Source organism: Paralichthys olivaceus, chromosome 11 (assembly GCF_024713975.1).
Source record: "Paralichthys olivaceus isolate ysfri-2021 chromosome 11, ASM2471397v2, whole genome shotgun sequence".
Taxonomy (NCBI): domain Eukaryota; kingdom Metazoa; phylum Chordata; class Actinopteri; order Pleuronectiformes; family Paralichthyidae; genus Paralichthys; species Paralichthys olivaceus.
In genome coordinates this window covers 11373014-11388965 of record NC_091103.1, presented here as the reverse complement: position 1 = coordinate 11388965, position 15952 = coordinate 11373014, and the positions used below count along the sequence as shown (strand labels likewise).

The following is a 15952-nucleotide window of genomic DNA, read 5'->3' as shown; positions in this document are numbered from 1 at the left end:
TCCTGGAGCCTATTGGCTATCATCTGATGCCTCTGGGGTCAATGACAAATATTTTGGGGGTTTTGTACCACACAAAACACAGCCATGTAGGTTTTTTAGGTCCAGGCAACATTTTGGATAATCTCTATTAACAGCAACCTGCATTTAAAGTTCAAAGTTTGCTTTATTGTCAATTCTCCAAATGTACAGGACATATGTAGTATTGAAATTGCGAGACTCTCAAACCTGTGGTGTTAGTAAACATTGAATAAACTAATAATAAAACAATAAACACTAAATTGTGGAATCGGAGTGCAGATAAATTAAAAAACCAATAGCCGACGCATTTCTGTGAATGTGTTTTGGCCTTTTTTGCTCTACAGGGACTGTTAAACCTGCGGGGCAACCAAAGCCTGCTCGTATATAATTGGTCAAACTAGAAAATTGAACCCAGAAGATTTTCAGCCCCAAAATCTCATCCCTCCTCTACAGATTTTGTAAATTCACATATAGAATATGAGATAAGGTTAGAACAGTCAGGGAACCAGTGAAGCTTCACACAGACTCAGTACAGCAGGATAATTATCTCACTAATGTTAGTGAGATGATTATGTGATTTGAAATAACATTATAACCTTACACAGATGCTGTAGACGAGGCTGTACCTCATCACAACGCCAGATGTTTCAGTTGGTAATCCACAGTTAAAAAGGATTCTCAGTGGATCCAACAGTTAATGATAAAATCAAGCTGTGTTGGTGCATATGTCCTCTGAGCGTCTGGTGGGTGAAGGGAGAGATCAGTACCAGATCCGGCATGTGTTATCCTTACTGCCTGCAGGACAGCACAGACACCAACAGGTGGTTGCACAGAAGGACACAAAACAATATCTGAATCAGAATGGCTTTGTTCGCCACATGTAAATTCAAAACAAGAATTTGACTTTACAAAAATTTACATTAGGATAAAGTAAAATTGAGAGAAGAGGGAGAAATATAATAAAATGTAAATGAAACTAAGTATAGTATGGTGAGAGCAGCATGTAGATGTCAGATGAGGATGTGCTGCTGTCACATTCAGCGGGTTCATGTCTGTGTGGCGAGAGTGTATACCTGTAATGATGGTGTCGCCCTCGTAATTGAAGACACAGGAGAAGATCTCGTCAGTGTGCCCCTCCAGGACCTGCAGACAGACTCCAGACTGAACGTCCCACAGACGAGCCGTCTTGTCGGAGCTGGCAGTAAGGACCCTGCTGCCCTGCGGGCTGAACCAGATCTGCAAAGACAGAGTCACAGTCAGGAGAGACGGTTTGATTTTGAGGTGTGCTACATGAGCAACGGAGCGTGCATGAGAGAGTGCTGAGTACAAGATTGTGCCAGAAATGTTTTAAATGACACAGGTAGGGGGGAAGTTCATCACTTTTTCATCACGTCAGCAGCATGACTCCACTGAGGTCATTCAACTTTAAATGCTTAAGGAGGATTAAGGAAGCAGAAGCACTGCATAGTAGAAAGTTTTTTTTCAGCAGAGTATTATGAAAATCATGCCCGAAGCTGATTGTGTTAGAGCTCGGGGTTATCATCCCCCTGGATGGTCTCATATCCCCACAGTGAGAGCTGAAGGAAGGGATGATTAAATGGTGCCGTCTCTAGATGTCCATGAAAGTAAAGTATGTTTTTATCATAACTACAAACTAAGCACCAAGGAGCATCACCCCCAGGCAAGTGACAACTGACTGGAGATGAATCAAAGATGGAAGAGTGGAGAGAGACTAGATGAGTGGAAGCTGAGAGAAAAAGAAAAGAATCACGAAAAAGATACAAACAAACAACATTAACGCTGTGCCCTCATTTCATTTGCTTCCTCAAAGCTGCCTGCAGACATGTTAAAACTGGTTGGCTTTTGAATGTGTTGTTGATGAACATTGTATAAGAGCAATAACAAGCAGTTCTACAGAGGAGGGTTTCTGCTTTCATCTGCCATGGCATGAAATATCATGCCATATTCCGAAACTGACGGAAAAGTCTTCAATGAAAGTTGAAATCTAAAAAATTATTAATTCCAAATAACCATAACATGTCAACCCCAAATAAGCTAGTACACAACATGTGATTGGACTGTACTTCTGCAGAGAGCAAACGATAGATTAGCAGCAAAGGCCCCTGCCTGAAGGATCACAACTTCTTTTCAGACCATCAGTTTCAGAGTGTCAGATCAGAGCTGCGGGACAGCGCTGCCATAATGATGAAAATGTGTTGGAGAAACACTGTAAAAAGAATACTAGTTTTGAGGGAGGAAAACTACAAAATATCGTTTGCAGTCTATCTTACATTAAGCAAGACTTCAAAACATAGTTTGCAAAACCTTTTTAATTAGACTTTCAAACACTGAGTTTCAACATTTATTTGTAGCAATATGGCACGGGATTTATCCCAGTTCTGTGGTTTGATAAAAGGTTGAAATCTGTTTATCCAATAAGGGGAGGTTTGGTCTATTGTTTACACTTTTTGTACAAAAATAACCGTAAGTGAGCTCAAGAAATGTGTTAATCAAGCTAATAGAGGATCAAATTTAGATTCCTGTAGCTTGCAGGGACAAAGCATTTAAAAAAAAAATAAAGGTCTGGTGAATTCCTGTTATCAAATACCAGAATCCACAAAAACATCTGAGTCTTTAGAATCTGTTATTCCTTGAAAAATGCAGCAATTATATTGCCAGAATTTAAAACTGGACGAGGCCACAAGGTGAGAGAAGAAGAGGAGCGACTGAGACGTAATGAAAAACAGGGCAGTTAAAGGGCAAGACGCTAAAAAATAGGGAAAGACCAATTAAAAATAAAAAACAAAAAACATGGAGGGGAGAGGGAGGGCTGTCCTGTTAGAGAGATGTTAGTGTCATAATCCTCCATCCATGTTATTGAGTACTGCCAGCCTGTGTGTGTGTGTCTGTGTGTGTGTGTCTGTGTGTGTGTGTGTGTGTGTGTGTGTGTGTGTGTGTGTGTGTGTGTGTGTGTGTGTGTGTGTGTACAGTAGACAGAGGTAGCTCCTTAACACCTCAGCTTCAGGAAACACAGACTCAGGCAGAGAAAGAAACCTGGCAAACAGCAGAAGGCTGAAATTTCTACCATTCTGACCTCACTGATGCCAAATTATGTGTTTGTCTAATGTCTGGACAAACACACACATACAGCTACAGCTGATTCAGAATGCTGCTGCTACAGAGCAAACACAAACTCTGAAACAGCATATTACTCATAGTCTAGAAATGTTTTATTTATATGGACCTAAGAGGTCTCTCAGATCAGCAGGAGCTGGTCACATAGGGCCTATTAAAACAAAACAGGGTGAAGTTAAGCCACTATGATGCCTGCTGCTAGAACCAGCTCCCAATGGATATTAAACATGCAACTACTACATTCAACAATTAAAAGAAGGTAAATCCTTACTGTATTTTCACTTAATCCTGCAATTTAATTGAATCATCTGTTGTATAATTTGTGCTTTTACAGTGTTTCTATAATTTCAGAATTACTTTAAATATTTTTTAAATATCTTTTATCTATTTAAAGTACATTGAATGACATCTGTGTATGATCATGTGCTGTACAAATGAAGTTGCCTTGACGTGTCACTCTGGGTTAAAACATCTTTTTGAGGATGTGTGATTACAGGTGTTGGCATGGATGTAACATTTGGTGCTGGTATATTTGGTGAAATTATATTTTCACAGGATGTGGATAAATAGCTATTTTGGGTGCAGTGGTTTACCTTGGAGATCTCTCCGTCATGGCCCTCTAGAGTCACAAGACACTGATGTGTGGTCGCACTAAACACACGCGCTGTACCTGACAGAGACAGGGACAGACATGGTAGTTTAAAGTTAACACATTGTACTTTTACATCAGAAAATTTTAACGCTGGGAACCAGAGTATTGTCCTCTGGAGGATTGATGGCTTTAGAAAGAATATTAAAGTAAAGGCGTGTGATCAAAACACAGAGAGTAAAAGGTGTTAAAAGTGTAATAAATTGTTCCATCTCACCATCAGCAGAGGCAGTAGCGATGAGGTGACCACTTGAATCAAAACACACGTCCAGCACCTCTTCTTTATGTCCAACCAGGGTGGCCACACACTTGCCACTGCCTGCCTCCCACAGCTGTAAACACATATTAATATCATACATACGCTCTGACACACACAAAGACATGTGAACAAACACATTCATAGTCTCGTGACATGTGCTCGCGTGTAGCTGTTCTCTCGGGTGGCTTTAATTTAACCATCTCCTCGGGAGGAATGCAGCGAGGTGGATAATTCTTTCTTGTGAGCATGACTCATCTTGGCATAATTAAGGAATTAGGATTTAATTTTCCCCCTTTAAATGATGGAGGCCATAGAGACGGGAGGCTGCGAGAGATGGGAAGTGGAGTGGAGGAGAGGGAATAGGAATAAGAAGAAGACTCAGCTACATCAAACAATAATCTATGGCAGTATTTTAAAATGCTAATTAAATCAACATCACTTTGAGACTATTTCTGTGGGAAATAAATATGTGTTTTGGGCTGTAAATAAATATTCAATGAATCAAAATACACACGGGTGCAGGTTTTTAGTTGTGGCTTTGCATTATTTTAATAACGGGCTGTTTGCTTGTTTTTATCAGCTGTAGTGTTTTAATCATGGCTTTGTTGTACAGTTAGTTTGAATAGTATATACAGCACATTAATTATCTAGTAGATATTTGTGTTTATGTAAGAAATGTAATTTAATTTTATTACAAGTTGCCTTTAAAAAAAACAAGCTGTAGGGACATTAGAGGAAACACACTGGCTCATTCACAGTATTTCATTGATTGATTAATGAGCATTGTCACTGTCACATAAGTAAACAGATGAAATCAATAGCTGACCTTGCAGGTTTTGTCCATGGAGCCTGTAACGATGAGGGAACAGTCCCAGTTAAACTGAACATTGCTGATTTCTCCACTGTGTCCAATCAATGTGTGGACGCGTCTGAGGAAGAACAGTGAGCAGCATAACGTCAGTTGTGCACTCTTGTATGCAGAATCTATAGGCGTCATGCATGTGTTGTACGGCCACACACAAATGCACATCGGTCATTTCAAACATTCCATCACACAGGGTTGATGCCTCACCTTCCTGAAGACACGTCCCATATGGCGACTGTGTGGTCAAAGGAGCCGGTGACGAGTTGATTTCCCACCGTGTCAAAGCACAGAGAGAGGACCTCTGCAGTGTGACCCTGCATGGAATCAAAGAAAGAGCCTTATTCCTCATGGTCTCACTTCCTCTCTTCATCCGTCTCCCATTATGTGAAAATACACATCACAATAAGGAAAGGAATTTTATTTGTTAAACTGAGCATCATCAGGACATGACATATCCCACCAACAGCCTTAAAGGAGAAGATCATCTAAAAATAACAAAGTAAAACTAAATCACCACCATGTAACATAAATGTTAAGTTTAAAAATTGTGTTTGTCGATTTGTGCTCTGAAAATGAAATAATAGATAAACAGATGGGCGGACAAATGGATGAACATATTGATATATATGATAAACGAACTGAATTTCTTTTTGACCATTCAAAGCGCTGCACAGTTCAAGTCAAGTGTATGCAGCACTTTCTCTACCACACATCATTCAGGGGCTATGAGGGACAATATGGGTTTAGTATCTCACCCGAGGACACTTGTAGACTGGAGAAAACAGGGATCAAACTACTAGCCTTCTAGTTCACGGACGACCCTCTCTACCATCTGAGCCACAGCTTCTTTATTCTACAGAGTTTATCAGGACTAGAAATAAATAAATAGGATCTGCCATCCATTGACGGCTGTCAGCATGATTGATTCTTCATGGTGTGAAGTACTTAAAGACGGAGCTGCAAAGAGAAACAGATCCCGCCACCCAACCACTCACACCACGGACCCACGCGCAGTCTGCACATCAAGAGGAATCCCTACTCCCCTCGGAGTGGGTTTTTAGGGCCTTATTAAAGAATTGCAGTTACATCCTCCATCAGGCCACGGGTGTTCATGCTGTACGAGGGAGTAAAAGATGCTGGCCATCAGCAGGAGCTGCAACAGCCACTTCCGCAATAATTACCCGAAGACGTTAATGAAAATTTAATAAGTGCATTATTAATTAATAGATGTGAGCCTCGATTGCAAAGAAGAGAGGGAGAGGAGCGTTTGGATATAGTTTGTGAAAAAAAGAACTCACAGTCAGAGTGGCCACCTCCTCCCCAGTCTCCACATCCCACAGCTTGGCAGTGGCATCCATGCTGCCTGTGGCCACCAGTGTACTCTGGGGGTTGAATGCCAGGCACACCTACACAACACAAAACTGTCTTTCATACTTAATAGCGTTGGATTCTGCTACAAAGCCAAACAGTATTTGGCAGAGACTCGTATATTATCCAAGTGCTAAACATGACACCAATGTGAAAATAGTTTATCGATGCAGTTTAAATGCTCAGTTGGGTCTGTAGGCTCGGTCCTGTGGTGTAATAATGTGCAGTAATTCTGTCTGTGTGCAGGAGTAATGATTGAATTTAAATAAACAGTATTTGAAAATGTTCAAATATATGAGACTGTTATATATACATACTATCTCAGCCATGTGTCCACGGAAGGTGTGAAAACATTTGCCCGTCTCAGCACACCACAGTTTGCAGGTTTTATCAAAGGAGCCGGTGGCGATTTTATCTCTAAGTTCAATAAAGAGGAAAGAAGGTATAAATTAAAAGATGTCACATCGGCACGTCTTTTGAATTTATAAATAAATGAACAGAGAGAAATGCAGATGCTATAAAAGTTTTGCAGAAACTGATCATTACCCATAGGGGTTGTTGAAAGCAATTGCGTACACCACGTTTCTGTGACCCTCGAGTGTGTGCAGCTCTGTGCCTGAGGCCGTGTCCCAAACCCTGCACGTCCTGTCATAGCTCCCGGTTATAAACCTGCACAGTGACAGAGAGGCTTGAATAGGAGCATAGTGCATTGTGTCAGGACTTTGTGTGTTTGATAAACGTACCTTGATCCTGATTTGTCAAAGGCTACATTTGTCAGTGGCAGTATGTGTGCCTTAAGTTCCTGCACAAAAGAAACCACAGAAAGATCTGAAAATATATCCTCCAAGGAAGCATTCATATTAAAGATTTACCATGTGATATCCATACATAAATGTTAATAATCTGAATTTGATGTATTAATGTGAGGACCCCTCCCTCTTGGTCCACCAGTGGTGAAAAGATCTCAAAGCAGTTTTATTTATTCTATAACGCATTAAAACACACGTCTTTAGCATCCTGCTCATTGCTAACTGTAAGATGGAGTAACCTAACCACTGCTGCTCTCTAGTGCATCTTTGGAGAAGTGAATGCTGATTCCATAACTCAAACAACTACATATCAACAAATAAAACTAGCAGGTATAAAGAGCAAAAATCAGGAAACTAATATAATGCTGTGATTAGCTGATATTGATTAAGTTGCAATCATGCAAAATCTTTTCAAATTCTTATGTGGAACAGATTTCAAACAGATAAACATCCAACCGCAATTCCTTGTAGAGTCTAAAATGTAGGCAACCAATGATAAAAATTATAGATGCGCTAAAAACTTTTGTACAGACTTGAAAGCCAAATAACTTTCTGTAACAGTTTCATAAACACACACCATGAATTTTATAATTTTACTCTAAGTCTAGATGACAGGTCACTATGTTGATTTGAGTCCAGTGTCTGACCTTGAAGAAGCAGAACCTGTGGTGGCCCTGCTCACCCTGTTTCTGCTGAAGTCGAAGGATCAGCTCTTTGACATGATCAGCCCGGGACTCAGTGATCAGAGGTTCTGACTGTCTGATCTCTGCCACCAGCTCATCTGGGTTTGTCCTGAGTGGTGTGGAAATGAAAGCATTAAATATTCTTCAACTTATATGGTCTGCTAATCATGAAAAATATATACAATAATAATCAGAATCATGCAAATGGTGGTTGTAGAAAGTCATTAAATGTAGAAATGTAAAGTACAAGCTAAGAGCAAATATTAAGCACTGTTCCTCCTCTTGTAATGGTGAGGGACAAAATAAAACTGATTTTATGGTTTCATCTGTGTCCGTTTGTTGAATTGTTTACTTGTAAGCAAGATTATCAGAATCAGAAGTACTTTATTAATCCCCGTAGGAAAATAAAAAAGCTAGATTCAAGGGATCTTGATGAAAAAACTAATTCTGGAAATTTTAGGGGAGGAACTCTTTTAGGGTGTGAAATGTTGTGCAGCTTGATTGAATTTAAAAGGACTGTAATATTGGATCATAAATAAAAATGTCACAATCACATCCACGAATCACTTCTGTACATATGTATTACAACTAGCACAACTTGCAGCAGGGTTGTAAAGGGCATGTTTAATATCAGAGCAGTTCGATCAGCTACATCATGAAACTGATATTGGATGGATCACATACACTTTTTTAAAAATATGTATAACTGGTTCAGTAATAAAATGAGTGTTGTCATCATACAACGCACGTACTCTGGAGTCAAATCCAAAAGGTCGATTGATTTGGTCCTTAAATATCCTCCTTTCTCATATTCAAGGATTATACCTGATCATAGGGAGAAGCACAGTTAAAGGCTGCTGTGACAACTGCAAAGATAATTACCTCATTTTCATACATTACTCATCAGTAAATCATGTTAATATATGATATCATAATATATTATATCATAATTAACAATGACATTAGATACAATACTTTATAATAGTTAATATAACAAGAATACGAATACCGATTACCAACACTAGAGAAGCTAAAGTTATGCTAAAGCTAGTTGTGGTTAAAGTCTAAAACTTTCATTTTGTTCATAAAAACAACAAACTAACTGATAAACAGGACACAGCAGCGTCCACACGTGTTTGTTACCTGGAGGAAAGTATCGGAGCAGAAACCTCTTGAGCTTCATTTTGTCTTTTGTTGAAGCTTCCTCACGTTCATCAACAAAGAGTTGCCATGGCGACACAGCCGCTGCTCTCACCCGCGTGCACCCACCGCGCATGCGCAGTGAATCATTAATGGCTTCACCGCAACATTTTGTAACTTCTCCCTAAAGAAGAATTATGTGTGGACTCGTCAGGGAACATTGCAAAGAATTCAATTAATGCTCGCAAATAAAACACCATGAAAGTAAATCCTACATCTGAATGTGTTCATGTTGAATTTCTCTTTTTATCAAAGCACTGAAACTCACGAAAAAGAAAAATGCAACGGACCTAATCTGCATAATAGAGTACCGAACCTTTTAACTCCTAATTTTTATTTAAATATTATTTTATTCATGATCAATTTCCCACTTAGTTCTTAAGATATTTTAGTTTTGTCTCTCATTTATCTATACCGCTGCACATGTCCTTTATTTGCAATACAGTATTTTGATCTGAACATTGATCCATATTGTTTGTGTATTAGAAAATTGTAAAATAAATTATAGAAAATAGCAATAATATCAATAATTTTGATTTACATAGTACTTTTCTTTGGGGCTTTACACAAAGTGATGCATTTTTAAACTTTCAAGCTTTAGTATTTTGTTTTACAGATTTGTTTTTCCAAGTAGCTATAGTTATTTATTTATTTTGAGGATGAAACAGCATTTTTTTTTCAATGAATCTTTCATGGAAGAGTTCAGGCAACACTTTGAGTCCAAACTCCCACACAACTTGTTTTAATCTGATTGTTTTACAATTAAACAATAAATGTGCATCACTGCTCTGAACATCTGCTACTGCTCTTCCATATCATTGTTTCACTTCACACTACAAACTCATGTCTTTTGCTGCATTAAAGAGGAGTCTTTATTCTCCGGCTGAATTCCAATATCTCTGCCGAACAGCAGAAGGTTTCATTTCTCTCTATTAAATTGTCTTTGTGTCCTGTCTGACACAATAGATAACAGACCAAAGTCTTGTGCTGATAGCTAAACCAGGAAATAGTCTTATTTCAACTATGCCCTATATGTTTCCTATACCGGGTCAAAGTCTGCGGCTCATAAACTGTGACTCAGACACATGCAGATCATAAAGATTGTGTCTGCAAGTTCAAGCTCCTGATTAGTTCTGATAGCTTCATGAAAGCTCAATGCACAAAGGGGATAATCCAGGTTGTCAGACTGGACTGAGGCTGTGCTGTAGGAAATAAAAAAAGAAAAGACATCAAAACTGAAGAAGTCTTGCTCATCATGTCCCTGTTGACCTGTCACTCTGGATTTTTTACTAACCACAGAGCTATTCCTCTAACCATATGTAACTGAACCACACAGGGACATCTCTGGAGAAGCGATCAGGATGACGGACACACATCCTGACTTCCATCTACAGCCTGTTTTCATCAAGTTTCTTTTATTGAGAGCTCTTATCCAATGCTCTTTAAACTTGAGTGACAATGTTATTAATGCCATGGACATGAGATTCAGGAACTACTGTAGATTCACACTCTTTTTCTTGCTTTTTGTCTCCTGCAGGAAACATTCCCCATAAAGAGATACTTCTACCAGGCTATCCTTTTCTTATCTTGTTAAGATAGTTACATTATTCTATGTGATATTGGTACAGGGGGACTTCATCATAGTCAGAGATCTCTGTCAAACTGTTTTGTCACATCAACAGGTCAGCTTTACCGTCGAGACATCCACAGAGTTGGCCTACTTGTCCTACAGTTACCACTGGAATCCAGTGACTGGATGCAAAGTCTACTGTACTGTACATTTGGTGCCAGCACTGGCCAGGTTCTTGCCTCCTTGCAGGAGTAGAGTGCCCAAGTTTGAACACTCCAATGTGTATAGAGGAACTATTAGATGCATAATATACCTCTGCCTCCCCCCCTTTTCCCCTTTTTTGAAGGGCTATAAGAGCTAACAATGTATGATCTCTAATCAACTAGAGTGAACTACTTTTTACATCATACTTCTGCTATTTCTCTCTGGGGATTATGAGCCTGGCTTTTCTCGTCTCCTCCCGGATGTCCAAGCCCCAGAGGCTCATGATCTTCAAGGCCGCAGCTGCAGCAGCTGCACTCCCAGTCCCAGCAGGAGGGACCAGCAGGAGTACACAAGTCTGAGGATGAAGCTGGCTCAGGGAAAAAGAAAATGGAGCATAGCAGCAGCCCGGGCTGGCACATCAAGGGAGCTGTAGCCACTGTGAGCCATCGACTTAGGAATTCACTCTCTTCCAGGTATTTTTCATTTTACCGACAGTTCACACTTGGACTACATATCTGAAAACACAGTTAGGATATTTTCTCATGTACAATACTTCAAGGCATTTTACTGCAGCAAATAAAAAAAATTGAGAATTATCTCTTTATTTAGATTCCATATTATATTCCTTTACAATTATAATCTTTATCATAATGACCATGCAGACAAATACTGGTGGTCACTGTGTTGGGTTTTAGCTGGATATGTGCAAACCCTCAACTACATCCAGCTGACGTGGGACGATGTTAAAAAATACTACCATGCCATCCTTGGTTATATGGGATACCTGAATAAATGGAAAATGTGTTTGTCGATTTTTAAGAGGAGCAGTGGCACCATGGTCCAGTTGGCTTACATTCAGCTGGGATCAGCACGGGAAGAAGAAGAGTAATTGTTTCAATTAAGGAGATAGAGTCCGGAGGTAATGGGTCGTCTGATTATTGCAGATTCCAAGAGTCGGGTGAAAGTGGTTCATCTTAAATGGCAGCTGATGTGGAGGCCAGCACAGGCATGTGGGTGCATTAGGGTATAACTTCTAAACACAGGGTTTTATTTAGAGGTTATTTAACCCTTTATACCAACGGTCATGGAAAGAAATGTGGTTATGATTAATGAATGAATGAATGAATCACAAAAGGAAAACACAGGCAGGGATGATGTCCAGAGAATGACTAATGATTAATCACTTCATTTTCCTTTGTGACTGGGCCAGGTGCTGCAGCAGCCGTCTGGGGACCACGTGAAGGTGACCTGGGTCGATGTTCTCAGCTGAAGGGGCAGCGGCTGTCTTATGGATGGTGCTCACCAGCTGGGTCTGTGCATGCTTTGCTAGTTATATCATATTCAGATCCTGCTACATACTTCTTATTGCCATTACATCCTCAGTTCATTGTAGTATTTCTCCAAACCAAATTATTAATCTGCAGTTTGACTGGAGCTTTTTTGAAGAGCTCCTCTCTGAAGATCAAGAGAAATTATTGCACTAAGTCTGAAATCCATCTCTCTACAGATGAGCTTGCAGACGCCTCACACATCCTGCAGCGGCCCCAGGTTCTTGTCCAACCCGGCCCATTGATGCATGTCTGCACTCTTTCTCCATATTTCAAGCTTAGATTGTCCTAAATCAATAAAAACAAAAATGCCCAAAAAGTTAGATCTTCTCATTTAAGAAGCTGTTACCAGCAAATATGTGATTTTTATACTATTTTATTATTTACTAAATATTTTCTCACCAATTGAGTAATCAACAGATTGTTTTTAAGTATTCATTTTGGATAATCTTTAATATCTGTCAGTCTTTGCATATTGTAAGATCTCTCAGACCTCGGACCCTCTTTGTCCTTTACGTCTTAGATCATATCTGACCTCTGCATGCTCATGCTTTCACATTTGAGATCACCAGTTCTGCAGCCCTCTCACTGCAGACCATCACTGCTGTTGATGAAGCTGCTCTGTGACTGAACACAATGCAGGTATGTTTGTACACTTCAATGCATGTCTTACTTCTATTCTGTTATTGGAAAAGCAAAGATATTTGACAGCGAAATGAAGTGAATTAAGAATACAGCTTCAATTTCTTGCTGCATGACAAACACTAAAATGCGAGATCAGGGGGCCACCTGGTGGTCACTATCAACTGTTGCGGGTAGATAGATGAGCTGTACTGTACATGGATCCTTGGCATGGCTGATATAATAATGTTGAGGATTTCTGCAGTTTGTCATGCACAGCAGCGTCCACACTGTCATCTCGGTGTTCGTTCAGATTGGAGGGATCTGCATCTCCTGTGTGAATCATCATGGCAGACAGAAGCTAAGCAGCAAGAGTCCAGTGTGGGGGGGATCTCTGACAAACTGAGCACTGACAGAGCAGAGGATTGAGTCAGTGTTCTCTAACGTGTGCAAAACTGATTATCATATCACCTCAAAAATGGCACCATACAAAAGTCTAGTATTGAACTAGTTTTTTAAAAATATTATCTCTACTAGTCATAAAGCAAATTAATGATGAAATGATTAATAGAGAATTGAAGATAACGCCCTGATAATGTTAACCTCTTTGTTACACATGTATCTTGGCTGAAGCTGGACTGTCACCAAGGTTGTGTTGCTCTTTGGCTCTTTGGTTGTTGATTGACAAACCAAGCTCAATGCTCAAGACAACCACAGGCACTTCCTACAAGGAGGCAGAAATGGAGAGTCGCACTCGAGGATCATAGAACCTCACCTGAAACAGGAAGGAAAACGGTCAGAGGATGGAGGCAGTGAAGAGGTGGAGGTCGGACTGGAGGTATCCCACCACTCTGCTGTGCATCTATGGATTCTTCAGCACAGTGAAGCCCCTGGAACCTTTCCTCATCTCATACATGATAGGGCCCGACAAGAACCTGACAACAGAGGAGGTATGAAAACCCTGCAATGCCAAATATTTCATACTCGCAAATATGATTATATGTTGTAGCACTACAAAAGTCAGAGTTAATGGTGAAATACAATGTTAATACCAGTTAATAAGTGGTGGTAAAAATCCATATAAACCATATATTATAAAACCTAGCAATGAAGGAATAAAGTTCCCATCTTACATACAACAACACTTTCACATTTATCACTCTCACCCTGGTGTTTCTCTGTCAGGTGAACAATCAGATTTTCCCGGTGTGGACGTACTCCTACCTGGCTGTGCTGGTGCCGGTGTTCCTGCTGACCGACTGGTTACGTTACAAGCCTGTGGTGGTGTTTCAGTGTGCGATGCTCTTCATAACCACAGCCCTGCTGCTGTGGACTAAAAGTGTCCCCGCAATGCAGGCCATGCAGTTCTTCTATAGTTTGGTGACGGCTAGTGATGTGGCCTATTTCTCCTACATCTACAGGTCGTGTACTGAAGGATGAATAAGGCAAATTCCTTTAGCAGTGTTAGTGCAGACCTGACATGTTAAATGTTGTTTGTTTCAGTGTGGTGGATCAGACGAGATACCGGAAGGCCACCTCATACTGCCGCAGCGTGCAGCTCCTGGGCTACACGGTGGGCTCTGTCCTGGGTCAGCTGCTCGTCAGCTTCCACCTTATGTCCTACAACAACATCATGGTGTTGACCCTGGTGCTCACCACCATCGCTCTCCCTGTGTCCTGCCTCCTGCCTATGCCACAGCAGAGCATGTTCTTTCACCGTGAACTGAACACAAAGAGCAATGGTGATGGGACAATAGATGCAGCTGAACATACAAGTGCATCAAATAATTCCCTGGAGGAAACAAAAGAGGAAAGAATGGACAAGAGCAAGGAAACTGTGGAGGATACAGTCAGGGGAAAAGAAGAAAGGCCTAAAGCTGAGGACTTGGAGGAGTCAGTAGGTTCACAGAGCTGCAGCCAAGTTCTCCTTCAGCTGTGGAGGGATTTCAGCCAATGCTACTCCTCCAGACAGCTGCTCTGCTGGTCTGTGTGGTGGGCGATGGCCACCTGTGGTTATAACCAGACTATCAACTATGTACAGGTCAGTCAAGAAGCCGACAAAAATGAGAAAAAGTGAAATTAATATGCCATACCATCATGGAACTGTGACATACAATCATTGTACCAATCACAAGTCACCAAGTAAAGTTGCAGCAGAATTAATTGTGCCATCCACAATGTACCCTGCAGGTGCTGTGGGATCATGTGCAGCCTTCTCAGAACTTCAGCATCTACAATGGAGGAGTGGAGGCCGTGTCCAACCTGCTGAGTAAGAAACATTAACTACAGAGTTCAAGAGCAGAGAATTAGGAAAGGAACAGACTAGCGTTTTAGCGTCTTAATAAGTCATATTAAAACGTGCTTGCGAAAGGGTTATTACTTTTGGTATGATATCACATCCATGCTCCCTGCCCCTATTTCACTAATTTCTTCTAAAGTGATCAACACCATTGTGTTCTGCAGGTGCATCTGCAGCCTACGGTATAGGCTTCACTGAGGTGCGATGGGAGATGTGGGGAGAGCTCGCACTTGGTGGATTCTCTGGACTCGGGGCAGCTGCACTTTTCCTGATGACCTTCATCGGCAACATATGGGTCTGCTACATGGCTTACATCATTTTCAAGTGCCTGTACATGCTGCTGATAACAATAGCCATGTAAGAAAGAAATATTTTATACAACAATGGTTTAGATATTTTACAGTGATGATTGAAGAAAAAACTGAAAGAAATCAAGCACAATATGTCCCTCAGGTACCAGATAGCAGCTGACCTGACGATGGAAAGATATGCACTGGTGTTTGGGACGAACAACTTTGGAGCACTGGCTCTGCAGACCATCATCACGTCTGTGGTGGTCGACAGCAGAGGACTGGGCCTGGCCATCATTCCACAGGTGAGTGGTCTGATGAGAAGATGCATGCAGTAAATTGCATTCACTTGAGAAAAAAACTGCTGTTTTTCAGAAATAACAAGATAATTTGCAAATGGTGCAGAATTTTTTCTCAAGTGAATGCAATATGCTTCTGTAGTTTAAACATCTATTTATCATTTTTAAAATCATGTCCTCTTTTGCAGTTCACCATATATGCCAGCTACTTCTCCCTCATCGCTGTTGTTTTTTCACTTCGTGGACTATCTACCATTTGGAGAGCACAGAGAAACAAAACAGAGACAACGCCTCCACACAAAAAGGAACCTCCAGACTTTATCGAACACAGGCTGTGAACGCAGGAGGTTTAACT

The 15952-nt window shown here is 40.6% G+C and overlaps 2 protein-coding genes across 2 annotated transcripts; one reads left to right on the top strand and one right to left on the bottom strand.

Moving 5' to 3' along the window:
- Positions 1-143: 143 nt before the first annotated feature.
- daw1 (dynein assembly factor with WDR repeat domains 1) lies at positions 144-9045 on the bottom strand. Its single transcript, XM_020095248.2, has 13 exons — positions 8930-9045; positions 8539-8611; positions 7751-7895; positions 7038-7096; positions 6841-6963; positions 6612-6711; positions 6225-6332; positions 5134-5240; positions 4888-4990; positions 4020-4134; positions 3747-3823; positions 1092-1254; positions 144-813 (listed from the first exon to the last, which is right to left on the bottom strand). The coding sequence occupies exons 1-13, from the start codon at positions 8967-8969 to the stop codon at positions 779-781; spliced, it is 1248 nt and encodes a 415-aa protein (XP_019950807.2). The 5' UTR covers positions 8970-9045; the 3' UTR covers positions 144-778.
- A 2010-nt stretch (positions 9046-11055) lies between these two features.
- LOC109634600 (thiamine transporter 1) lies at positions 11056-15935 on the top strand. The gene is made up of 9 exons (XM_069535029.1): positions 11056-11233; positions 11971-12070; positions 12268-13659; positions 13895-14130; positions 14213-14750; positions 14900-14978; positions 15173-15365; positions 15462-15603; positions 15786-15935. The coding sequence occupies exons 3-9, from the start codon at positions 13513-13515 to the stop codon at positions 15933-15935; spliced, it is 1485 nt and encodes a 494-aa protein (XP_069391130.1). The 5' UTR covers positions 11056-11233; positions 11971-12070; positions 12268-13512.
- Positions 15936-15952: the final 17 nt, after the last annotated feature.

Bases quoted from the DNA above. Each gene is read 5' to 3' on its own strand.
- daw1 (XM_020095248.2), bottom strand. From the start codon at position 8,969: ATGAAGCTCAAGAGGTTTCTGCTCCGATACTTTCCTCCAG. The intron at 7,896-8,538 runs GTACGTGCGTTG...CACACCACTCAG, and splicing joins CTTTTGGATTTGACTCCAGA to GACAAACCCAGATGAGCTGG. The intron at 7,097-7,750 runs GTCAGACACTGG...TCTTTTGTGCAG, and splicing joins ACAGGTTCTGCTTCTTCAAG to GAACTTAAGGCACACATACT.
- LOC109634600 (XM_069535029.1), top strand. From the start codon at position 13,513: ATGGAGGCAGTGAAGAGGTGGAGGTCGGACTGGAGGTATCCCACCACT. The intron at 13,660-13,894 runs GTATGAAAACCC...TTTCTCTGTCAG, and splicing joins AGAACCTGACAACAGAGGAG to GTGAACAATCAGATTTTCCC. The intron at 14,979-15,172 runs GTAAGAAACATT...TGTGTTCTGCAG, and splicing joins GGCCGTGTCCAACCTGCTGA to GTGCATCTGCAGCCTACGGT.